Source organism: Vipera ursinii (assembly GCF_947247035.1).
Source record: "Vipera ursinii genome assembly, chromosome: 1".
NCBI lineage: Eukaryota > Metazoa > Chordata > Lepidosauria > Squamata > Viperidae > Vipera > Vipera ursinii.
The window spans coordinates 143,784,973-143,811,369 of NC_139512.1; the positions used below are offsets into that span (position 1 = coordinate 143,784,973).

A 26,397-nucleotide genomic window follows, 5' to 3' on the forward strand; every position below is an offset into this window, starting at 1 on the left:
ACTCGTCAGTGCCCTCTATACTTACTCTATACTTACTTCTACTACTACTAGGCTAGTGAAACATTACATCTTAAAAAAAACAGGTGCTCTGGTGCACTGATGAAAGGCTGAAGTTTTTTGTTTTTAACCAGGTCAATTTGACAAGAGTTTTACCAATTCCCCATCCCCATCCTGGTCCTCCTTGATCTCTCAGTGGCTTTTTGATACCCTTGACCACAGTATCCTTCTGGATGCAATCCAGAGGATGGAAATTGTAGGCATTGTTTATAGTGGTTCCAGTGGCGTAGCGTGGGTTGTCAGCACCCGGGGCAAGGCAAGTAATTTGCACCCCCCCTCCACAGTGGGCGGCGACCCGCCCCGGCGGCTCGGATCGGATTCGCACAGCCAGCACTGCACTGAGAGAGAGTGAGTGAGCCAGGCAGGGGCAGAGAGCTGCGAGTGCGAGTGGGCCCCCCCAGATGTTGCACCCAGTGCGCCCGGCCCCCCCTGCACCCCCCACGCTACGCCACTGAGTGGTTCACTTCCTTCCTTCATAATCAGTTCTACACGGTATTAGCTATGAGAGAGAGGTCGCTCCCCAGGTGCTTCTTTTGTGGGGTGCTCCAGGGCTTTATGCTCTCTCCCCTCCTACTTAACAGCTGAAATGTGAAACTGTTTCATGCTTGGTGAGGTCATCTGCTGGTGTGGGGTCTTCTATAATCAGTATACTGATGATACCCAGTTTGTATCACCAGAAATGTCACTAGAAGGCAAAATCACAAAACTGTGTCTCACTTATTCTGGCCATGTCATGTGGGGGAATTTACTGGAGAAAGCAAGTATGTTTGGAAGAGTTACTGGTCAAAGGAAACCAGGTTGCCAAAAAACACAGTGGCTGGACTTCATCAAAGCTGACACCAGCCAGAGCACAGAACAACTCAAAGAAGTAGTGCAAGATCAGAAGTCCTGGACAGACATGGCCCATAGAACCACCAAGCGTTGGACATGACTGAATGAATAACCTCATCAACATCTTTTGACCTGCAGGCCAACCATCAAAGTTCTGTCCCAAAGCCTGGAGATTGTAAGGCCCTGGCTGGAGAGAAAGTAACTCTGGCTCAATCATATCATGACTGATGGCTTTGGCTGCTGGGATCTTCCATCTTTACTTGTGGTTGGGCTTGCAGTTTCATAGTAAGGAATGGCATTCATCTTAGGGGTTCTCTTGGACTCACAGCTCCTGTTTGAGGTGCAATGGCAGTTGTTGCCAAGGGGGTATTTGCACAGCTCCATCCAATGCGTCAATTGTGCCCCATCCTGAATTGATCGGTCTTCCAGTTACTCATGCCCTTGCCACCTCACAATTTGAGTACTGCATCCCACTCTACATGAGATCACCCTTGAAGACTTCAAATTGGTTCAGAATATAGCAGCATGAGTAATGAAGGACCTGTCTCTGGATGCCCATGTGAAATGTCTTCTTTGAGAACTGCATTGATTGCTAGTGTGCTTTTGTGTGTGATTTAAGGTGATTTATCAGCCATAAAACTCTACATGACGTAGGGCTCTGCCTATTTGCAAGACAACCTAGCACAGTACACTTTGAGTCCCCTCAATTAAGAAGTCTTATCTTTCAGGACCCAGAAAGCATGCCTTCTCTTTAGCAGCACATGGCCTCTAGAATGAAATCCGCCCTGCTATTCATTCAGCCAATAGCAATCTGGAAACCCTTAAAGATTTGGCTATTTTCTCGGGCCTTAGGATAGGGTAGATGAGGCTTCCTTGTTTGTGGTGTTTTATGGTTGCTTTGTTATTGGACTGCCATCTTATGATTAGACTGTAGTTATTTTGAAGGGAGGGGTTGTCTCTTCTGTTTTTATGGTATGTATTGTTGTGAGCTACTCAGAGTTGGGCGAAATCAGGAAGCCTTCCAACTGAATAAATCAGGGGTCTTCAAACTTGGCCCTTTTATGACTTGTGGACTTCAACTCTCAGAAGTCCTCAGCCAGTGTGCCTGGCTGAGGAATTCTGGAAGTTGAAGTCCACAAGTCATAATAGGGCCAAGTTTGAAGGCCCCTGGAATAAATGAATAACAAAAAGGTGTTATCAATGGAAATCACATGTCCTCAAATAATTGTCAATGGAAAGAAAAATATTTAATGCTTGCTTTCTTGGCATGGGTGGATGGAGTAAACAGGAAAGGAATCCATCAATCAGGCGCCCTAGCAAACATGGTCCAGGCAGAATATGAGGAAAAAGTGGAGGGAAATATTGAAATCTAGAATAGTACTTCATAAACAGATTTCATTTCCAAATGTCTTGTGCAGAATAGTCAAGTACTAAAGGCTGAAGTGCAAAAAAGAATAAGAAAAAGCCTAACAATTATTGCCCCTCTCTCAAAATTTGATCATAAACATTTTCCTGTTTTGAACTTCATGTCCAGTGCTTCTGAGATATTCATAAACACTCTGTGTCACTAGCAATTCTACTATGCTTTATCACAAAAACACAGAACAATGCAGCTTTGTGTGCATGTAACCAAATGCCCACAACCAGAACGCCTACCTACCTACAGTATTTAGAATAATACTGTTAAGAATGCAAGCAGCATAGTTAAAAACAACCTATACCCTTTATATAAACAATACACTAATGAACACAGATTCAAAATAAATGGCTAAACAGAATTTTTAGCCTGTGAATATGTTATTTCTCCTAGTCAAAATAAAATGTTTTAAAATCTCGGAATCAATTACAAGGAGACTAAACTTTCTACACAGCTGAGTATTTTCCAATTCTCTCTGTAAAGAAAGACATATTTATATTAAAGCAGATACAGACTCTGTTTTAAACCAATATAATTTTAAGGCAGATTAATGCTTTCATGACAAGCTAACTTGATTTACATTTTCTGCAATTTGTAGCCTCTTGATCAAAGTTTTAGATATGTATCATGCATGAACTTCCCATTAGCATAGATTATGAAAAGTTAGGAAGTGGCTAAAATATTGCTACCTGTTTCATTTTTAAAGGAATAATTTGAAATTCTCATGGCTATATTTGAGATTCACTAATGTCTTCATGTAAATAAATAAAAAGCACGATATCCATTCAAACAGAGGAAGAATAACTCCAACAAATAACAAAGATAACAATAGTATATGTACATCCATATTTTATCAGTCTTTCATTCACGTTTAAAAATATTCAGATTAATAACGTACTATAAGAAGTACAGGGACGTGGTGGCTCAGTGGGTTAGGACGCTGAGCTTGTTGTCGATCAGAAGGTCGGCAGTTTGGCGGGTCGAATCCCGAGTGCCACGTAACAGAGTGAGCGCCTGTTACTCGTCCCAGCTTCTGCCAACCTAGCAGTTCAAAAACACGTAAAAATGCAAGTAGAAAAATAGGGACCACTACGGTGGGAAGGTAACAGCGTTCCGTGCGCCTTTGGCGTCTAGTCATGCCGGCCACATGACCACGGAGACGTCCTCGGACAAGCGCTGGCTCTTCGGCTTTGAAACGGAGATGAGCACCGGCCCCTAGAGTCAGAAATGACTAGCACGCATGTGCGGGGGAACCTTTACCTTTACCTATAAGAAGTACTGATTTATGGCTGTCCTGAATTTCACATTGTTCAACTTAAATGGACCTTAGAATCTAGCATTAGCCTCTATGATGGGGGATATGGTTTATTTTTATTTTTCAAGAAGATCTCTGAAGCTTTATCTGTTGTCACAGTCACCTTAGTTCTTCAGATTCCCACCCAACAAATAGTTCCTGTTTTCTGTAGTGAAGGAAAAAATATGTACTCTTATGTTCTCTGCATCAGCTTATGTTCTTTTAGTTTTCCTTGAAATTCTTCCCCGTCTAATCTCATGCCTGCCTTCACTGACGACTTCCTATTTATGTTTCTAGACGACCACCTCCTAAGAGTGCTGTTGCAATAGATTTCCTTCATTTGAAAAAGTCTGCATTAAAGGCATCTTTCTAGATAAATTATTCAAGTCATCTGAGTAAAAAAAATTGTGTAAAAATTCACTTTAGTCTTTGATGTACCAGTCTGAAGGAGAGTTAGGCAACTTGATAGTTTCCAGCTGTTTGGGAGTTTTACTTACAGTCAGAATGGCTAATGTCACTGGACTGTGAGAAATATAGTATCAAATATCTGGAAAGCACTAGATGGGTAATCTTTGGGTTGCAGAATAGAGTCTCCCCGGGAATATGCAAACTGGTCATCCCTGTATTGTCCTTTTCATATCAGGTTGTAAAGCCAACAGACCTAGATAGAGTTTCACATGAACTAAAAATGCATCCACGAACTTAGCCAGAATCTTTTGCAATTTACTAAGGATGCTGACAAATTCATAGCTGATTATGGAATCTTTCTTGCCAAAAAAGATCCCCAGGAGAGAGATGAAACTCCTTTCAGAGGTACTGAAAGTCCATCAACTATATGCTGCTTCTAGCTGGGTTCAACAATTATGGGAAAGTTGTAGCTTCTCCATTCTTGTTCCACTTACTTACATAATTCAAGGTAAGGATTTAACAGGTTCTAAAGATCTTGTAAAAATGATACAATGCATTATCTTGAGAATATATTAACAATTAGTACTGGTCGAGTAATCTGGGAACTAAATCTATTGTGATGCTCTAAAATGATCTTTGAAAAGTACCTGAGGATTTCAGATGCCTTGCAGAATATAGTTGTCTTCTTCCTTATGCCATCAAATCTCAGGAGTATTGACTTAATCTCTGTTCATTATTGAAGAGAACAGAAGATTCAGAAATTTATCTCCCAAAGGAATGAATGACATTTTATTCTGTATTTTCTTCCTGGAATTTAATTTTGTTCTAAGCATTACTCCAAGGTGGTGGATTTGTTTGTACTGTTTTTAGTTGCTAATTTGGGTTGTTTTCAGCCTGGTTGCTTGTGGCAATCTACAATCTTAGTAACAGTGGATTGAGTGGCATTGCATGCATTTAGCCGCTAGGGCTGCTATGGTACAGTAGTGGAGCTGAGATATGTATTAGATTAGTATTGTGATTTTTCCCCAGTATTAAACTAATTATAAGAGTCACTGCTAAAACTATTTTTAGTAGGGCATTGGCAATAATGCTAAGAAATGTTAATCATTTCTTAGATTAGAGAGTCAGTTTGGCCTAGTGACTAGTCGTTAAGGCACCAGGCTAGAAAGCTGCAGACGGTGAGTTCCAGTCCCGCGGTAGCCATGAAAGTCAGCAGGGTGACTTTGGGAAAGATACTCTCTCAGCCCAACTCACCTCACAGGGTTGTTGTTGTGGGGAAAATAGGAGGAAGGTGCATTGGATATTTTTATTTTTTATTTTTTTTTATTTTAATCCCATTTATATCCCGCCCTTCTCCGAAGACTCAGGGCGGCTTACAATCTAAGCACAAATCAAATGTGCTTAGCAGTAGCCTTCATTCTATGTATATGCCTGCTTATTAGGGCTTTCGCCTCCCCCCCCCAAGCGGCATTATTACAAAGTCAGCTTAATTGCCCCCAACAATCTGGGTCCTCATTTTACCTACCTCGGAAGGATGGAAGGCTGAGTCAACCTTGAGCCTGGTGGGACGCGAACCTGCACTAATTGCAGGCAGCTGGTGTTACTTAAGGAGGCATTAGCCCACTGCTCCACCAAGGCTCTTGTTTGCCATCATATTTATAAAAAATAATAAAAGCAGGATATAAATGAAATAAATCTAAAATAAAAATAATCAAGAATATCTCTAATCTGAGTAAGCTGAAAACCTGGCAAAGTTATAATCTAATAAACTTTTGTCTAATTTGACAAGTTAATACTATGAAATGTACAAAGTTAATACTATTGTACATTTCAATAAAGATATGACTTTAAGGTGATTTGCATAGACAAAGTTAAGGGATGAATGGATGCTTTTGAAGTTTTTTTTTAATCTAGGATGTGCCTGATTTTATTAATCGGCATAGATGTTTCATTCTCTCTCTCTCTCTGTCTGTCTATATGAAAAACAAAATTTTCTCTCTTTCTCAATAATAGCATAAGTAAAATCTTAGTTTTTTTATGGAACTTAAATTGTTACATTAACACTGAAATTACTGCTGGCATTGTCCATGTCTTCTACGATTTCAAGAAACCTAACTTTAACTAAGCATTATATATTAACTTGAATTGGCCACTGTTATGAGGGATTCCATAGGAAGGGTGGATTTGATAGCTCTCTGTCTCCCAGGATACCTCTCATATTTATTATGGCTTCATAACAAATTTAGTCTGCCCGTCAGTGAGTCATTCTTTTGATTTTTAGGTGATTTATTTCCGGAAAGGTCATCAAGAAGCTAGATCTCCTTACTCAACCAAATGCCACTGAATGACTGTTATGTTGGACAATAATTCTCGTTAACACCCAGCCAGCCAAACTATCTAAATGCAGCCGAAGCCTGGCTGTACTTTCCTATTGTGCATTTGGTAGAATGGTTCATACAAAACATGAATATTCCAACTTATTTTCTTTACTATATCGGCACCTTATAGGTTTGTTGTTGGCTGCCTCCTGAAACATTTTATCTGTAATGTACTGCTCAATAATAAGCACACTGATCAGGAATAACGAATAACAGAATGAAGTCTTCTAGTCCAATCCCCTGCTCAAGCAGGAAACCCTACACCAGGGATAGGCAACCTTGGCTCTTTTATGACTCGTGGACTTCAATTCCCAGAATTCCTGAGCCAGCCATGCTGAGGGGAAAGGGAGAGTTTCCAAGCTGAGCCATGCTAGCTCAGGAATTCTGGGAGTTGAAGTCCACGAGTCATAAAAGAGCCGAGGTTGCCTACCCCTGCCCTACACCATTTCAGGCAAATGGCCGTCCAATCTCTTCTTAAAAGCCTCCAGTGATGGGAACATCCACAACTTCTGTAGGCAGGTTGTTCCACTGATTGTTGTCAGGAAATTTCTCCTACGTTGCTTCTCTCTTTGATTAGTTTCCATCTTGTCCTACCTTCAGTTGCTTTGGAAAATAGGTTGACCCCCGCCCCCCTCTTCTTTGTGGCAGCCCTTCAAATGTTGAAACACTGCCATCATTTCACCCCAGTCCTTCTTTTCATCAAACTAGACGTATCCATTTCCTGCAACTCTTCTTCATATGTTTTAGTCTTCAGTCTCCTAATTATCTTTGTTGCTCTTCTCTGTACTCTTACTTTGCCTTTGAAGGGCTTTCCAAGTTCCGCCGAGCTTAAAATAAATCAAGACAGAATCCTGAGACTTTCCCCCAATTTTTTATAACATATTTGTCATTAGCAGTAATTAGCTTTATTGCTGCTTTCCCAGTCAGTCTCATTTGTTTCATGATGACAATCACATTTGAATGTATAATTAAATAACCCTAGTTTGCTTTTCCTTGATTTTTATACAACTCAGTACAACCTATCAGGGGAAAAAAAACCTTTCTAATGTAATGATTTGGACTTTGAAGAAGCAGATTAGGAAGTATATTGATGCTTTCAAACCTTAAGTGTTCGAGAAGACTCTTGAAAATACCACAAGTAGAATACCAACAAACAAATGGTTCAAATCAAACAAATCAGAGTCCTTACTGGAGGCACAAATGACCAGTTTCAAATGATCACGCTTTGGACATATTATGCAAAAACCTGGCTCTCTGGAAAAGACACTGGAAAAGGTGAAAGGAAAAAGAAGAACATGGTCATCAGCAGAATGACCCTACTTAAAATAGCAATGGGTGCATTGTTGGAAGACCTGAAACACCCAGTTAGACTGTCATGAAGAAAATCTATCTGGTCGCTAAGAACTGACACAGATTTGATGGCACACAATCAATTGGAAAAAATGATATGAGTAGTTTGACAGTAGAATGAACCGTATTGAGCAGTTAGTGACTTGGGCATCCCTGGATTTCTTAAAACAGAGGCTGGAGAACCATCTACCAAGCATGCTTTAGATTGGATTTATTATGACCAGAGGTTCGATGGCCTAAATGATCCTTTCCAACATTAAGATTCTATATTAAAATTGCCATTCTATATGGTTCTTCCATATTCCCAAATAGCTCTCAGCAGTAGACTTCAACACAGCCTCTTGTCCAGCTTGATGTGAAAAATATTGTTCCAAGAACTTGCATAATGTTTTTACTTTCCATATTTCCCACTCCAAGTTTATTCGCAATCACCAAAAACTTCATTGCGATTTTATTTAATAATCTATTTTATTTTACGGTGTATTAGAAAGTATTAGGAAAAAGTGAAAGCAATTATGAAATGTGCCATTTCAAAATGTGTGGTGGAAGAATAATGTGGTTCTCAAAAGACTGTTGCGGGTATCATCTGCCCTGAATGTTAAGAAACTAATTTTCTTATCGTGCTTATACAGAATTTAAATCAAAGGCTCTATAAATCTCATTCTAAAACAGTTTCAAATGGCTAGTACAAGATGCTTTATAGTTCATTCTTCCTTGCCCATAGAGTTCACCTCTTCCTAAAGGTAGTAACTTGCCACAAGCTATTGAGTGGGTCCACAGTACAGAATAAGGTTCATATGAACTCTAACTACATTTCATTCCAAGGACTGCAGTTTAAGTGATTTGTCCATTGAATGTTAAACATACAGAACCTTTAGCATGTTTTGCCTTCCACAGCAATGCCTCTGGCAAAACCTAAGCAATAATTACACAATATGCGCAGGATACATTGTTCATATTGCTAAACATTGTCCATGTTCTTTATTGTAGTTCATGCAGTTATAGGTATTACAGGTATTATTATTGTAAGCTTTTTAAAACTGAATATACTTTATATACTTTTGCAATCTTTAACAGAAACTAATAATTCACCACTGCTGGTCAAGTAGTATGTTGATAGGTTTTGTATAGTTATTGTCTGACAATATTTATTATTTTGATTCCCATATGTTCATATAAACGTCAGTTGTGCCGCATGTCCATTAAATATAATTTAGGAGATTGTAAACGTGTGTCAAAACATAGTGATTCTAATAGGAAAAGGATACAATATAATAAAGTCGCAAATTATGTACGAACATAAATGTCATTTACATTTCAACATTGTATTAATTTAGTTATTTAGGAATTTGTTTTGGATTGGATTGGTTGCCATATTGACTTGTGCAGTAGAATAAAGATATTTTTTTTGATATAGAACACATTTTTGTCTAATAAAGGAATTCATTAGTATAATGAAATTGGTTGAATATTTTTGCTGTTAGACACTATATTTTAGTACACATCCAAGATGCCATATTGACTTGTGCAATAGAATAAAGGTAATTTTTTTGCTATATTACACATTTTTGTCTAATAAAGAAATTCATTAGTATAATGAAATTGGTTGAATATTTTTGCTGCTGGACATATATTTTAGTACTCATTCAAGATTACTGTTGTTTTTTGACATGTAATTATATTCTACCATAATCTGAAAATATAAACATTACGCTTACCGTAGTACTAATATGTAACTATTAAATTTATACTATATGATCACATTGCACAATCTTGCTTCCACACATTTTCATACTTAAATCAGCATGTTAGACATGATGCAGTGCCCTTCTATAATTTGAATAATTCAGAGCTGTAGCAAGGAAAACTGGTAGAAAAATTTTGAGACCAAGGATATTGGTGGCATAAAAAAGTTATCCCATTAGAATACAATGTTTCCCATTAGCTGCTGTTCTGAGGAGCAATAAGACAGTCTTCCCATTGGAATATATGTGCAAGTTGGTAATAAAAACTGAAAGATTAGTAGTCTTTGCATGTCAAAAGGGTTACTAAAACCTGGCTACCTCTACATGGCAGCAGAGAGATATGGAAAACGAATTCTTTGCCGCTATCTGCAGGCCATTTACACTTTGCAGCCCAGATCTGATAACTTTAGGGTTTGCAATCAAATATAAAGTTATGCAACCAAAGCACAAGTAGCACAGCTTGGCTAGTTGTTTGTCAATATCTTGGTTTATGCTTTGCCTAATCTGATGCAAATATATGAGTAGGAATATGCCATGGAAGGTATTTATAGAAAAATAACCAAATACATGTTTAATGTGATGTTTAAATTACCGATGAGTTTACTTAATAATGCTGGTCACCATCAAGGAAAATGCTGGAGGGAGTGTTAAAATTGGTGCACATTATGTCTAACAAAAGTTTTATTTTTAAATTGTATTTCAAGAGTTTTCCCAATAGTAAATATATACAAAGGAGACATAAATGATCCAGTATCTACTGAACATATTTGGAATTTTTATAAAATAGAACACAGTGTCCATTCACACCACACCTACTAAATAACTGTGATTGTGCTCTTGCCAGCTGCACACATACAAAATATAAGACCACAATATAATATGTATGTACATTTTAAATATCAGCTAAATGAATGCAAACTAATAATTGCTAATTGTTTTAATTTTATCATAGCTATACGTTCATGTTGTCGTCCACTTTTTAGCAACCAAACGTGGGTTGTAAATTGAGAACTGTGGAGGCCTTGAACAGGCAACTAGTTATTTCTACTCTGCCTGGCTAAGGTGGCCAGTCCAAGGAGCCCAATAACCTAGTCACTCATATCTGATGGAATACTGCTTCTGACATTGGTGTAATGCATTACCACTGATAACCTCATCCTTCAGGAATTTAATCTAACCATCTTCTAAAGCAGACATGTCAAACACAAGGCACGGGGGCCGGATGCGGCCTGCGAAGTGGTTTCATGTGGCCCGCGAAGCCATCCTGGAAACAATGAGGGAACGGCCCCCATTGCCTTGGCCCTGGCCCAGAGACCCTCCTTCTGCCAGAGACCCTCAGATCTGTCCCACTCCTGCCCAGGCCCCCATAGGCACCCTTGATGCGAACAATGTAGAGTTGGCCACGCCCACCCAGTAGGCCACGCCCACCCTGGCCATAACCACTCGGCCCCCTGAGGGAAACCGCAATGCTGATTCGGCCCTCAATGAAATTGAGTTTGACACCCCTGTTCTAAAGCCTTCTATGCTGGTGGCATCGCTCATATCTTTTGCAGCCAATTCCATGTAGTGTGTGAAAAAGCACTTTCTATTGTTTGTTGGGCTCTAATATTTTAAGTATCTCCTTGTCTGCTATCTCCACCTCATACCAACTTTCTACTCCCTTTTATTCTCTCACATCCCCCACACTTTGAAAGCTGGAGTCTTCTTCACATCTGGAAGAGATAGTTTGCTCAACCCCTTTGCTTATTTACTGATCGTTGCTCCTTCTCTTAAAGACACTTCAGAGTTCAGAGTGATTCCTGATGAGTCTTTTATTAACATGTATGCAGTCTTGCTGTTTTCTTGGCAATAGTACCCAAGTCTCCTGCCTTATGAGGTTTTCCATGTTCAGAATCAAGCCTATGATTTTAGTGTTTACTGGATGGTCTGCATCCAAGTGCCAACCAAGTCTGATCTGGCTTAGCTTCAGACATGTTTAGTCAGGTACTGTCACCTGCAGTATCCTTTTTATCAACATGCACTTGGGGCACATACATTGTGGCGTCCAATATTTTGTTACCTGATATTTTACTGAATAATCTATAGCAGAGTCCTTGGTGCTCTCTGAGCTTGTCTATAATTTATGTATCCAAATCTTTATCTATAAGTGGCTAAGTTCACACTATAGATCCTAGAATCACATTACAGGTAGCCCTTGACTTACAAATTTGTTTAGTGACCATTCAAAGTTACAACGGCACTGAAAATAGTGACTTATGACCATTTTTTTACATTTACGATCATGGCAGTGATCAAAATTCAGACGCTTGGCAACTGGTTCATATTTATGACGCTTGCAGTGTCCCAAAATCACGTGATCCTCCTTTGTGACCTTCTGACAAGCAAGTCAATGGGGAAGCCAGATTGTTAACAACTTTTGCCAGCAACTTAACAACTACAGTGATTCACTTAACAGCTGTGGCAAGAAAGGTCGTAAAATGGGACAAAATTCACTTAACCAATGTCTCATTTAGCAACAGAAATGCTGGACTCCACTGTGGTGGTAAGTCGAGGACCATCTGTATATATCCCCATTGCCACTGCCCTCTAAATTTGTACAAATTTCCAGGTCGACTGAAGAATTATAGCTAGCAAATTTAGAATTGAGGGCTTGGCTAGTTCAGCAATACCCTGCAGCAAAAAGAGGGATAACTACCTAGTACCTAGGACAGGGGAAACTTGTTCCTTCCGAAAACCTCCTTTTTACAGAGCTACTGCCAATCAGGAGGAACTCCTGTCCTTCAAAGTGGAGACGCCGCGTCCATTTTCAGCTTTACTCAGCCACAAGTCCATCTCCGATTTGCACGAGCCCAAACTCTGACCGACCGCTACCTGAAGCGGGGTGTATATAATGATAATGATAACTTTATTGTCACTTTGAACGTACACCAATCGGCATACATCAAAATGAAATTTCGATGCATACAGCTCTCAAAGGGTCACCACCTCCGATATATACTTCTATATATGAGAGAGAGAGAGAGAGAGAGAGAGAGAGAGAGAGAGAGAGAGAGAGAAGCGGGGTGTGAGAGAGAGAGAGTTGGTGAGGTGGGCGTAGCCTGCTCCAACATCATCCTCAGGACCAGGTGTGCAGTATTTGTGCAAAGACCTTCAGGGCGGGAGGGGGCAAGGCTAGCTGGCGAGGGGAGACGGCCTCTTCCCCTCGGAGGAGCTCAAGGGAGGCGCGTCTGAACGAGCCCTGCAGGTTACGCGCAGGACCGACCGGGCGACGTTTTCGCCTCAGCAGCCGAGCCGGGAGGGGGGGGCAAGGGGGGGCGCCCGAGAGAAGCAGAGGTCTGGCTCGCCGCTGGTTGCCGGCTGGGAGTGCGCACGCAGCCGCCTCGGCTCCTTCCTCTTCTCTCTCTCTCTCTCTCTCTCCCTCCCTCCCTCCGGCTCGCTCCACCGTCCCCCTCCCGTCCGCCTGCCTGCCTGCTCGCTCTCCCTCCCTCCCTCCCTCCTCTTCTTCCCCCCCCTCACGTTCCCCGCTCTCGCGTTGGTTGCCGGGATCGCTGGCCGCTTTGGTTAATGTCCGCCATGTTTGCCATGGCGCAGGGAGCGGATCGAGCGACCCCGGCGCGGATCTAGGGCTGCGGGCGGCTCTTCGAGGGAGCTGTTCCGGGGCGGCGGGGCTCTCCATGGTGTGTCGGGCCGGGGTCGGGAGCGGCTGGGAGGCGGCGGTGAGGCCGTAGTGAGGGTCCCCCTCGCCCCCCCCACCTCCCCCAGCCCGGCCCCGGGGTGTTGTTGTGAGGGGGAGACAATGAGCAAACTCTCCTTCCGAGCCCGGGCGCTAGACGCCGCCAAACCGCTGCCTATCTACCGCGGCAAGGACATGCCCGATCTCAATGACTGCGTCTCCATCAACCGTGCCGTGCCGCAGATGCCCACGGGCATGGAAAAGGAAGAGGAATCGGTAAGGGAGCCGCGCAGGGGGGGCCCACCATTGTTTATCAGACGTCCCCCTCCCCTCACGGGAAATAGGCCATCGGCATTCACTAAGCGCCGCTACGCACGCTTCCCGCCGCAGCGGCCCACGTTCCCGATGGGGCCTACGTAAAGAGCGCAGCGTAAACTCTCCTCCGTCGCCGTAAGCGGGGCCTTGCTCCGCCATCTTCTTGCTTGCCCAGGACTCGCGAAGTGTTTTGATTAGCGGGAGGGGGGGGGGAAAGAGGGGGAGGCCTTACGTTGGCGTAACTGGAGGGAAGCGCAAAAGGCGTCCCTGAATGCAAGAGGGTGCGCGCCGGCCGCTATTGCCGGAACTTGTCTTGTGAGCTGTTACAGGAAGCTTGTCTTTGCGCCGCGGTCGGTTTTCGATTTTGAGCCGTGCCTCTGCGACTTGGGACTGGAGGGCTGCTTGAGCTCCTAATTGTCCATTGAAGGAGCGTCCTCGTTTCAAGGCATCAATTCTTCATAAGACAGACTTTGCCCTTTTTTTTTTTTCCCCCGGTTCGCTTTGAAGCTGGCGGCTCCTTTAGCAGCCAGTGGGGGTAGCTCTCCGACTGCGTAAAAAGTGGCAATCGTACCTTTGGGGAAAGGGAGCAAAGTCTTGAGCCCGTTACATTTTAATGAAATAGCCCTGTGCCCTTTTGTCTTGGGGCTTAAGCGCTTTAAAAAAAATTTTTTTTTAGTCTTGACATCTTACGCTTTCCGAGCCATGCTTTAGGGAAATGGGCTTAAGCTGTCAGTTGCTTTAGCTAATGTATAGGTCAGGCTATGCAAAGTAAACATCTTGAATTTCTATATAATCTTAGGTCTGTTAACTAACATGGCTGGGGTGTTTTATTTTCACTCGTTCTAATGCAATTCTTTGCTTAGGCACCCGGAAATCTTTATGCATGCTTACAGTAGGGGGGTAAATTTAGCTATGATTAATTTTGCATAGACCTGTAAATTTCAGTGAGAAATACTTTAAAGGCCAATATGCGTCCATAGAATTATAACTTGAGATCAGTTAGCAGGGGACTAGCTTGTCTGATGTCACTAACAAATGGAAATGAATATTTTCCTTTAAGCCTTGGAAATATCTTTCCTTAAAGATAATTGTAGTTACTAAGTCTAATTTGCTGCAAATACATGGTACTAATCTCTGTCACATTTTATCCTATTATGAATTTAAGTTTAAAGCTGTATGTGTAATTTTTCCATGGACTGTTGTGCAACGTTTGTATTTAAATATCTCTAAAGAAAATAGTTGTTGTCTGTACTCTTGCTTAGGTAAACAGTGCGTTCTTTGCCCTAAAAATTGGACTTTATATATTCTGTCATTTTATTTTTTTTGCTTACTATGCACGAATTGCTTATAACATGGCTATGTTTGCATACAGAATTCATAGTAAATGTCCTTAGGAATTTCTTCAATGAAAAGATATCTCCGCCTTATTGCCAGCCCACATTGTATTTGATTGGATTTTCAGAGGTTGGGGTTGTCAACATCAACAAAGGCTGCACTTCTTTGTGATTGGCTTTCTCATTAGCCTTTTAAAATATACAGCTTTGTAGTCCTTGATTGGTAGCTTGTAGTTATATCCTAACCTGTGTTCTCTTTTTTTATTATGAATTTTACAGTGGAGCTTTCATGTTGCTAATTCATTACTAGCTTTTTGTTAGAAGTATGTTTGTAAAGCAAACTATAATATTTACACTTTTTGTTGATTTTGTTTTTCACTGTACAGATTAGTTGAAAACAAAATAACATTCAAATGTAAAATTATTAACCTGCAAAAAGTGGAATTGTCTAAATAGCTAGTTTAAATTTGTGTTAAAGGTATCTTAAACTAGATATAAAATGTGATCTATGGATGTAATTTTAATAAATCAATTTAAATAAAATTGCCATAATGTATGCTAACATTTTCTGCTATTTTGAAATGCATACAAACTAATAAATGCATACAAGGACATTTCCACTACAATCCATCAATTTTACTGGAAAGTACTTCCAAGTCATAGGAAGAGAATTTGGAAAATTATAGTAAGATCTAAATATATTTACTAAGAAGTATTCCCAAAGTGTGTGGCGTTTATTTTGAAGTACCCAAAGTATGTGGCATTTATTCTGAGGTATTTTAGCATATTTTTGTTTTAAATACTCTATGAACTTATTAAGCAGATTATATAAAGTAAGTAAATACTAAATCATGTTTATTCTCATTGAAAGTTTCTCCAGACGTGACTACTGAGTTCTGTCGACTATTCTGCCTATTCTACTGCAAGTAGTTGTCAGGGAAAAAAAACTCAACAGGATCAGATGGCAAATTACCAGAGAAAAAGTCTACTTTGCTAGGCTAAAGATTTTAGTGGGGGGTTGTACAAATAGATTTTGGGAAAATCAAACCTTATGTTTTAGTGAAAATGGCTTATATATTCCTTCTGCTATCAAAGCGATCTGCCTCTCAGTACCAGTTTGTAGGAAATAACTGCTCAGTTATTACAGCTTTCATGTCCTACTTCTGGAGTTTCCAAGGGTGTCCAAGTGATTCTTGTGGGGAACCAAATGTATGATTGCATGAGTGGTAGCTGCTTCAGCAGGGTGATTCTTAAAATGCACCTGATCATCTGTAAATAGCTCTCCATCAATGAAAATCATATGCAAGACAAACTGGTGTCTTTTGGCAGACTTCATTTCTGGTTTGCAGGTTAATCCAGGTAACAGTATGATAGCAGCAAATGAAGGGATTTTTTTTAAAGAAAATCTATACTTATTTATTTTTATTTTTTTTATTTTAATTCCATTTATATCCCGCCCTTCTCCGAAGACTCAGGGCGGCTTACAAGCTTAGCAGTAGCCTTCATTCTGTGTATATGCCTGCTTATTAGGGCTTTTGGCCCCCCCAAGCAGCATTATTACAAAGTCAGCTTAATTGCCCCCAACAATCTGGGTCCTCATTTTACCTACCTCGGAAGGATGGAAGGCTGAGTCAACCTTGAGCCTGGTGGGATGCGAACCTGCACTAATTGCAGGCAGCTGGTGTTACTTAAGGAGGCATTCTATTATTATTATTATTATTATTATTATTAATTCTATTATGTTCTCATTGACTTGTTTTGTCTGTTTTTTGAGAAAAATACATGGTGTATCTTACGTATTGTATACTCATAGGCCTGACATGGAGAATATGAAACAGGATTATTATGAAGTAACTGGGAATGTGGCATTGAATTTAACGAAGGCTCATAAATTAGAAGATTTTATTTAGTCAGGATGAATAGATTTGATTCTCCCTGTTTTCTGCTTGTAAACCTTCACAAAATCAGAAAACCAGATCTGATTTATAGAGTCTAGATGTGTTTCAGAAGGAGAACTTTTTTTTAAAAAAAAAAGCTATAATGGAAAGGAGGGGAATACTGGATTCAGTGACCAACAACTGCTTTCAATTCAGAGTGACCTTGATCTATTACAGTAGTTTGGTTAATTGCCCATAGCATCTTGCAAATTGAAGATCCTTAGTTTTATGACTCATTCCACTTTGTTGTTCGGTCTCACTGTGAGTACTTGTATAAACATAACAGTATTTTGTGAGCTGCTGTTAGTTAGATGATCTAGTTTATTGATGGACTGATTTGATGGAAAACAAAAATCAAACAATAATTTGACTCTGACATTTCCAGAGCTTCATTGCTTTTAGGAGGGTCATACTCATTTTTTAAATAATTAATTCCTTTGTACAAGTATCACTCAATTATCTGCCCAAAATTTAACACGGACCTTCCCCAATATAGAAACTGTATGTTGGCAAATTTGATGTGTTACTCTAAATAACAAAATTATAGGTATTGTTAGTTTTTATATGAATAAAACTTAAAAAGTGCAGCCTTTTCTAATGAAAAGCTTCACATCCTTTAAAAAACTTATTTGTATTTTTTTTCCCTTGCTAGACAGTAAGGTAAACAATTTTTTTTTTGCAAATCCACTGATTTTGATTTATTAGCTAAATACTAGCCCCAGCTATGGGTTGTAATCCCAATTAAATTTAAATAAAATCTACATAACCCCAAACTACTACAATCACTTTTTTGTTTTCTTCTATAATATTTTAAGGTTCTGGTTTAAGATTTTTGTTAAATAAACTTTCACGTTGTTTGTTATAAATGAATTCTATAGCTGGCTATATTTAGACAGGGGAAGGTTTTTTCAGATGTATTAATATAATGTGCTATTTTATTGAATAACCTGACTGTAAAGATGGGTTCAGCAGTTATTTGAAATTATGACTACTGAACAAGGGGACATACAACTGTTTCTTGTAGTTGTGACCATCACAGCATACCCATGGTCACTAAATTCCAATTTGGACACTTGACAACTGGCTCATATTTACAGTGACCACAGTGTTCCTCAGTCACATGATCACCATTTGTGGTCTCTGCCTGCTTTCAAACAAGTAAAGTCAATGTGGAAGCTGGCTGGAGCTTCCAAATGGTGATCATGTGTCTGCAAAATGCTGCAGTCATATGGTTTTCATCTAAGAATGACAGGAGGGATTGCTGCAACTGTTGCCGTAAGTCTATGCAGTAATATATCACATTTTACAACTGTCACTTAGTGATGGAATTTTTGATCCCAATTACCACTGTTAAATGAGATTATTGTAGCTTTTATCAAAAGACGGTAGGTTGCCAACTCATTTTGTCAAACATTTTAAAAGTACATACATTCCTATTAATATTTATTTATTTATTTATTTATTTATTAGTTTTTATAAACCGCCCTTCTCCCGAGGGACTCGGGGCGGTGTACAGAGGAAGGGAAGGTATACAGACCGAACAATAAAATAATAAGAAACACTAATGCACACAAACTGGGACCCCAATTAACGCTATCATGCCAGGCCAGCCTGCTGGAACAAAAAAGTTTTTAAGTCGCGACGGAAGGTACGGAGGTCAGGGGCCATCCGGATTTCGGTAGGTAAGGTGTTCCAGAGGGCTGGCGCACCCACTGAGAATGCCCTCCCCCTGGGGGCCACCAGCCGACATTCCTTGAGCGGTGGCACCCTGAGGAGGCCCTCTCTGTGGGAGCGCACAGGACGGTGGGGTGCTGACATCGGCAGAAGGTGCTCCCGTAGGTAGTCCGGACCCATGCCATGTAGGGCTTTGAATGTCATTGTTAGCACCTTGAACTTCACACGGAAGGCAACCGGAAGCCAGTGCAGCGCACGGAGGAGAGGTGTGATATGGGAGTATCGGGAGGCTCCCAAGAGTGTCCGTGCCGCCGCACTTTGCACCAGTTGAAGCTTCCGAGTGGATCTCAAGGGCAGCCCCATGTAGAGAGCGTTACAATAGTCTAGGCGAGATGTCACAAGGGCATGGGTGACTGTACGTAAGGAATCCAGGTCTAGATAAGGCCGTAGTTGGCGAACTAGTCGAACCCGGGAGAAGGCCCCCTTGGTCACAGCTCCAATGTGGTCTTCCAGGGAGAGCTGCGAGTCTAGGAGGACACCCAGGTTGCGGGCCCTATCAGCCGGGGGAAGTAACTTGTCCCCAATGTTAAGCAGTGGGACGTTCTGACTCTCCTGGCTTGCCGGTACGTACAGCCATTCAGTCTTGTCCGGGTTCAGTTGAAGCCTGTTTCTCCCCATCCATTCCCGGACCGCTTTCAGGCAGCGGGACATCACGTCTAGGGCATCACTGATATTGTTAGGAGTTGAGATAAAAAGCTGGGTGTCATCAGCATACTGATGGTACCCTACTCCAAAACTGCGAATGATCTCACCCAGCGGTTTCATGTAGATGTTGAACAGGAGAGGCGAGAGGACCGACCCCTGAGGGACTCCGCAAGCGAGAGGCCTCGGGGTCGACCTCTGTCCCCCTGTCAGCACCGACTGCGAGCGCCCCTGGAGAAAGGAGGAGAACCAACGTAGAACCGTGCCTCCCACTCCCAGTCCCCTGAGGCGTCGCAGCAAGATACCATGGTCGATGGTATCGAAAGCCGCCGAGAGGTCTAATAAGACTAGGACAGAGGAATGGCCCCTGTCCCGGGCTCTCCAGAGATCATTCATCAGAGCGACCAATGCCGTCTCCGTGCTGTAGCCCGGCCTGAAACCCGATTGGTACGGGTCTAGATAAACCGCTTCATCCAGGATCTGAGGAAGTTGGTGCGCCACCACGCTCTCAACAACCTTCGCAAGGAAGCGAAGATTGGAGACTGGACGAAAGTTATTCAAAGAGGATGGGTCCAAGGTGGGCTTCTTGAGGAGAGGTCTCACCACCGCCTCCTTCAAGGCGGTGGGGAAGTGACCCTCACTCAGAGAAGCAGAGATGACCGCTAGGAACCAGCCTCGTGTCGCCTCTCGAGCTGTATAGGCCAGCCAGGAAGGGCACGGGTCCAGTAAGCATGTGGAGGAGCTCAACCTTCTCATAATCCTGTCCACTTCCTTAGGAGTTACAGGATCAAATTCTTCCCAGATGACGTCGACAAGACTGTCCATGTCTTGTTCTTCCATCTCAGCCCAGTTGGAGTCCAGACCAGTTCGAATCCGAGCGATTTTATCCAGCAGATATTGACCAAATTCCTCGGCTCGACCCTGCAAGGGTTCCTCCCTCACCTCTTGGTTTAATAGGGAGCGAGTCACCCTGAACAAGGCAGCCGGGCGATTATCTGCGGACGCGATGAGGGTGGAAAAGTAGTTGGATTTAATATGTTCAGTAGTTGCCATATATTATTTTGGTAATCTACTTTATTGGTGAAAATCAATAGTCACACATTTTGTAACCAAAGATTACTTGTTTAGAAAGTTATATAGGTAGTCCTCAATTTATGACTGGTCATTTAACAACTGTTTCAAGTTACAACAGACATTTAAAAAGTTACTTATGACCTATCCTCAAAGTTATGACCTCCCCCCCTTCACTCACATGATCTCATTGCCGGCATTTGGCAACCAACTCACATTTACAACCAATTGCAGCATCCCACTGTCACATAACTGTAATTTGCAATATATATTTTTTTGCTCATTTCTGGCAAAAACTATAATTTGATGGAATGTGAGTTGCTTAACCACATGATTCACTTAATGACCATGGTGACTTGCTTTACTACCATAATAAAAACAGTCATAAAATTGTGACCAGTCAGTGGTGCCTCACAACCAAAATGTTGGTTTCAGTTGTGGTCATAAATCAAGAACTATATGAATGCACCAATTGTAGTTATTCAGCACATTGTGATTTAATATATGTAAATTTAGTCAATAAAGTGTAATTCTTAAATCAAATTCAGTTTCCCATTGCATTATAAATTCATCCATTGAATATAAATTCATTGAATATGTACAGTTCGAAAGACAGAATGGAAAAGGCAGTAGCACTTAGACTTATATACCACTTCATAGTGCTTTAGAGCCCTCTTTTAAGCAGTTTACAGAATCAGCCTATTGCCCCCAACAATCTGGATCCTCATTTTATTGACCTAGGAAGGATGGAAGGCAGAGTCAATCTTAAGCCCCATCAGGATCAAACTCCTGGCAGTTGAAAGTTTTAGCCTGCAATACTGCATTCTAACCACTGCGCCACCACGTCTCCTAAATGAAACCCTTAAATATATTAAGGGTGTGAATAAGGTTCTAGAAGGCTGTATTTTCAGTGTTGAGCAAAAATTAAAAAACATGGGGGCATAACCTCAAACTACAGGAGAAGTTCAAAAGTAATGTTAGAAAGTATTACTTCACAGAAGGTATTAGAAGATTGGAACCAACTTCCAATGGTGGTAGTGGGACATTCATCAGTAATTGGGTTTAAACATATTTGGGATAAACACACATCTATCATCCAACAAAAAATAACAAAAAATAAAAATATAAAAATGAAATAAAATAATAAAATAATAAATACATTTTTTAAAAAACCCTAACGATAGACTTGATGGATCACAGGGTCTTTTTCTGCCATCAGTTTTTTATATTTCTGTTTCTATTTATTTCAAAGGGATATTATGAGCAAAATTACTGGGATAATATAAGTTAGTAAGGATGAATGTCGTAAATAAATACATTATAAAAATATAAAATGGAATAGTAAATTTGTAGTATTGCTTGCAATTTAAGATAAACAGAAAACTCTAAAATTCTGCTCTTGACTAGCCCAATAATTTGATATTATAAGAGTTTTGGGAGGAAAATATTAGTGTCTCTGCTTATATTGATACAATTAGAACAGACATGTGAAACTTGCGACATCACGTGATGTTGCGCAACGTATTGGGACGGTTTTGCCATTGCCGGCAATGGGGTGGGAGCGGCTTCCGGATGACGCGTCCGGCCCGCAGGCTGGCAGTTTGACACCCCTGAATTAGAAGGTTAGACAAGTTGATTTATTAACTTAGCAAATGTGTTTTGTATACATTCATTTATTGGGCTCTTAAAATATAGAGGTGATTATATGTCATATAATATAGGAAAATAATTATTGTAGAGTTTCAGATAAATTGCTGTACCCCTATATAGCCAGTCAGCCAGATCCCAATCATGAGTTCCTTTCAGTTGAGAACTCACCTGATAGAAGAGCTGAAGATCCACGGCTGTCATTATTCCATCCTTAATTACTTCCTAGCTGTCCAAAATGGATTATGGCCCCAGGCACATGTAGAAATAAAGCTTTTCTAATTTCAGTATCTCTTAAAAGCATTCAGGGAGCCATCATAAAATATTCAGTTGTCCCCTTTCTTCCATTGTTTGTTTTACCCAGAATAATGTGTTATGTGTGTACTACAGCTAATCTTAACTGGAATTGGAGCTCCATATTAAACACTAGTTTTAAGATTAAAGATATCTGAAAGAATTAGCTAAGCCAGCAAAAAGGAGTATACACTTTGAATTTAAATTTTAGTTTCTGTTTTAGCTAAATTAAATGGGTTAAACTAAAAGTATCCCATAAAATTAATGTTTGTACAATATACTGAACCTTAATCCAGCCAATCACACTTGAGCTATACCAGCTTAGCCTATACAACAGGGGTGTCAAACTCAATTTCATTGAGGGCCACATCAGCATTGCAGTTGCCCTCAAGGGGCCGGGTGGGTATGGCCAGGGTGGGCATGGCCTACTGGGTGGGCGTGGCTAGAGTGCATATGACCTATGCATCAAGGGTGCCTATGGGGGCCTGGACAGGAGTGGGACAGATCTGAGGGTCTCTGGCAGAAGGAGGGTCTCTGGGCCAGGGCCAAGGCAGTGGGGGCCATTCCCTCACTGTTTCCAGGATGGCTTCGCGGGCCACATGAAACCACTTCGCGGGCCGGATCCAGCCCCCGGGCCTTGTGTTTGACATGTCTGCTATACAATATGTTCCTGATTCAGAAAACAGCATCAAGAAAGGTGGATGTTGCAGGCACTATGTGTTATATGAACCTAGACATAATAAAAAAGTTACATTTGATCTGGCTTAGATTGCAGCATGTAATTTCCAATAAAGCATTATGTGAGTAAGCCATTACTTTGACTATCTGCAACATTTACAATATACAATTTTGCTAGTATATGGCATCTGCCAATCTGTCTATATTATCTCAGAGGTTACTTCTTTTACATGAATGGTATATTATGGAAAATTTTGGTGCATCTTAATGTAACCTAAGTCAACATTCCACTGGAAATGTAGTTCCAATGATTTAATTCAGTTATTTCAGTGGATTGGGTTAAAAGATTTTCATTTTCAATTTTGAAACACAGGAAAAAGCCAATACTCGACATAGAAGCATTCCATATACAATTTCTATAGAAAATAATACTGTTAATCTTAAAGTAATTAGTCAAAAGTATGTGCATATTTTCACAGAAGTTCACTGAATATGGTGGAACCTATTCCTATACAATAATTTGCAGATGATTAAAGATTTGTCTGTTAAAAATAAGGACAGCTGAAAATTGTAATACAATACAATTGCAAGATTGCAATTTGATATTATTAGGATCTGCTGTAAATTGTTAAATGTCATCATACTTTTTGAATACATTGATTGTAGTACCATCAAATATGGCATGTAGAAATGAAGCAACTCCAGAAGTCTGTCATTTTAATTTTAGAAGTATTTTTTTGTCTTTAACTCAGGTAAAAAGTATTTGAGAGGAAGAAAGTTTTAACAAACCAAGTGTTTTAAAAGTAGATACAAATGAAAGTACACCCCCTGAAAACATGCTGAGGAATAAATTGCTGAAGTTAAGAAATTTGCAAGGAGAGGTCTTGCTCATGTGTTGCAAAAATGTATCTGGATGAAATGTTCCCTATATATTTCAGTTCCTATCCAGGCTCTATTTAAAATTGTAAATATACTGTAGATGCGTATTCATAGTCACAGTCCCTATTTTTACATATTACTAATAATCCTTTGTTTACAACCAAACGCTTGATGTATAATATTAGTATGTTAACTCTTCTGTGACAAACTCAGTTTGTGTTGACTTGGTTGGGTCTCAGTTTCCTATTTCCCAAGGAATTAAGAAAATAAAGCCTTTGCACAGCATGAAATATGAAATTGTTACAAAGCCAGTGGCAATATTTGGGAACATCTAAATTGATAATATCCTTGAGGATAGAAAATCAAACCTTGGAGATGAAGGGTGTGAGAGAACAGCTGTATCTTATGAAGCTGTCTGGTAATGGGAAACTTCCATCAGTGGAACAAGAATTGACAAATATTATTAATTTGTCCTATAGTATGCCTTCTGATTGGTTTAAAGTAGATTCGGGCAATGTAAAAATGAGAGAAATATATGAAAATTATCTCCCTTTTTCTAGTGAAAAAAGTGCTTATTGGGTTAAAATACTTTGGTAGCAAATATATCATTGAATAGAGCTAATGTGATTTACGCTGCGAAGGAAAGTTGGACTAGAAGGTCTTCAAGGGCTCTTCCAGCACGGTTTATTTTTCATTGTAAAAATTAGATTCCTCTGGAAGATTGCTGTATGATTCCTACATGAGTTTGTGTGTGTGTGTGTGTGTGTGTGTGTGTAAAATACACATTATGTCATAACATGTTCATTTTGTAGATACATGGTACCATCCCCCATTGTCCCTACCTCCTTTTCCTAACGAGTATATCAGCATGTTTTGACATATACATTACTCATCCACCCTTTTAAAAACGAAAATGAAATGCTGTGTACAGCACATTATATACTTTTCTTTGGCAATTGTATCCACAAACTGCCCCCTCAAAATGAAAAAAAATAGTCACACAAATATATTTTATAGGATTTTCTTGCTAACATTAGATGAGCTTATTCTAATACTTTAAAGACATCTGCTATAGCAGACATGTCAAACACAAGGCCCGGGGGCCAGATCCGGCCCGTGAAGTGGTTTCATGCAGCCCGCAAAGCCATCCTGGAAAAAGTGAGGGAATGGCTCCCACTGCCTTGGCCCTGGCCCAGAGACCCTCCTCCTGCCAGAGACCCTCAGATCTGTCCCACTCCTGCCCAGGCCCCCATAGGCACCCTTGATGCGAATGATGTAGAGCTGGCCATGCCCACCCAGTAGGCCATACGCACGTTAGCCACGCCCACCCAGGCCACACCCACCCGGCCCCCTGAGGGCAACCACAATGCTGATGCAGCCCTCAATGAAATTGAGTTTGACACCCCTGTGCTATAGTAACTTACATAAGCAAATATGATTTTTCTTCACCAAACTCCTTTATATCAGTTTTGAAATGTGATTTAAAATTGTGGCAAAATTCTAGTAGCATTTTGAGGAATATTATTATTTATTTGCCATCTATCTTGCCAGGTGACTAGGTGTCTCACACCCATAAAAAATGAAATAAAAAGGAAGTTTAAACAAAGTGAAAAGAAAATAGAACAGTAAAATATGAACTATATTCTTTTATATATGAATGTTGAGTCCTAAATCAGCATTGCTATTTACAGGGAGCTTTTAACAAAAATGTATCATTTAGATTGTAGATATATGCATATTGCTATATTTATGCCATATACAGGTATTTGAAATTTTAAATTAATGTTCTCTATGAAAAATAAAGCTTAGGAAGAGAGAATGAAATATAGACATAGAAGCTATGGGTAATGTATGGAAAACACCATTCCTGTAAGAATGAAGTGAGCAACTTCTTTGTAGTAGCAGCTGTACTTTTTTTTAAAAAAATAGAAATGTCCTATAAGAGTTGCAATGACAGTAATGTCATGTGTCACTGAATGGACATAAGCAGAATGTTCAGTGTTGGGGGTGTAAGTCATCTGTTTTGCCCTTTAATACTTCAAAAAGGAGCCCCAAATTTAGATCTTGTAGTTGGCATGGGCGTCCCCAGAAGGGAAGCAGAAGAGAATAAATAATGAAATCTGTTGCACTACAAATTCCCTTTTGTATGTATATTCCAGTCATTCTTCCTATATTCTTTTTTATTTATTCCTTTATCTGCTGGTGGTAAAGCATAATTACCTCGTGTAGCAAATTCTCATTGCTATAATATACCTGATGGTTTTTTTTTTAAAAAAAACAACCATGTGTACTTGCTACTTGACCTTCCAGAAATGTCATAGTGACTTAGCAACTTAAAGTGAAAACTGTTATTGTTTAGTCACAGTTGTTTCCTTTATTTTCCTTACCATATTTTATCTAAGTGACAAAGAGGGACGCGGTGGCTCAGTGGGTTAGGACGCTGAGCTTGTCGATCAGAAGGTCGACAGTTTGGTGGGTCGAATCCCGAGTGCCGCGTAACAGAGTGAGCGCCTGTTACTCGTCCCAGCTTCTGCCAACCTAGCAGTTTGAAAGCACGTAAAAATGCAAGTAGAAAAATAGGGACCACTACGGTGGGAAGGTAACAGCGTTCCGTGCGCCTTTGGCGTCTAGTCATGCCGGCCACATGACCACAGAGACGTCCTCCGACAAGCGCTGGCTCTTCGGCTTTGAAACGGAGATGAGCATCGGCCCC

The 26,397-nt window shown here is 40.5% G+C and overlaps 1 protein-coding gene across 2 annotated transcripts in view; it reads left to right on the top strand.

Annotated features, from left to right (window-relative positions):
* The first annotated feature begins 13,046 nt into the window (after positions 1 to 13,046).
* The window catches only part of EPC2 (enhancer of polycomb homolog 2), a 51,181-nt gene continuing 37,830 nt past the window's right edge, over positions 13,047 to 26,397 (top strand). For both annotated transcript variants that reach the window (XM_083350449.1, XM_083350450.1), the window contains exon 1: positions 13,047 to 13,429. In XM_083350449.1, coding sequence (XP_083206575.1) covers positions 13,277 to 13,429 — 153 coding nt within the window. In that variant the 5' untranslated portion in view covers positions 13,047 to 13,276. The remainder of the gene's footprint in view (positions 13,430 to 26,397) is intronic.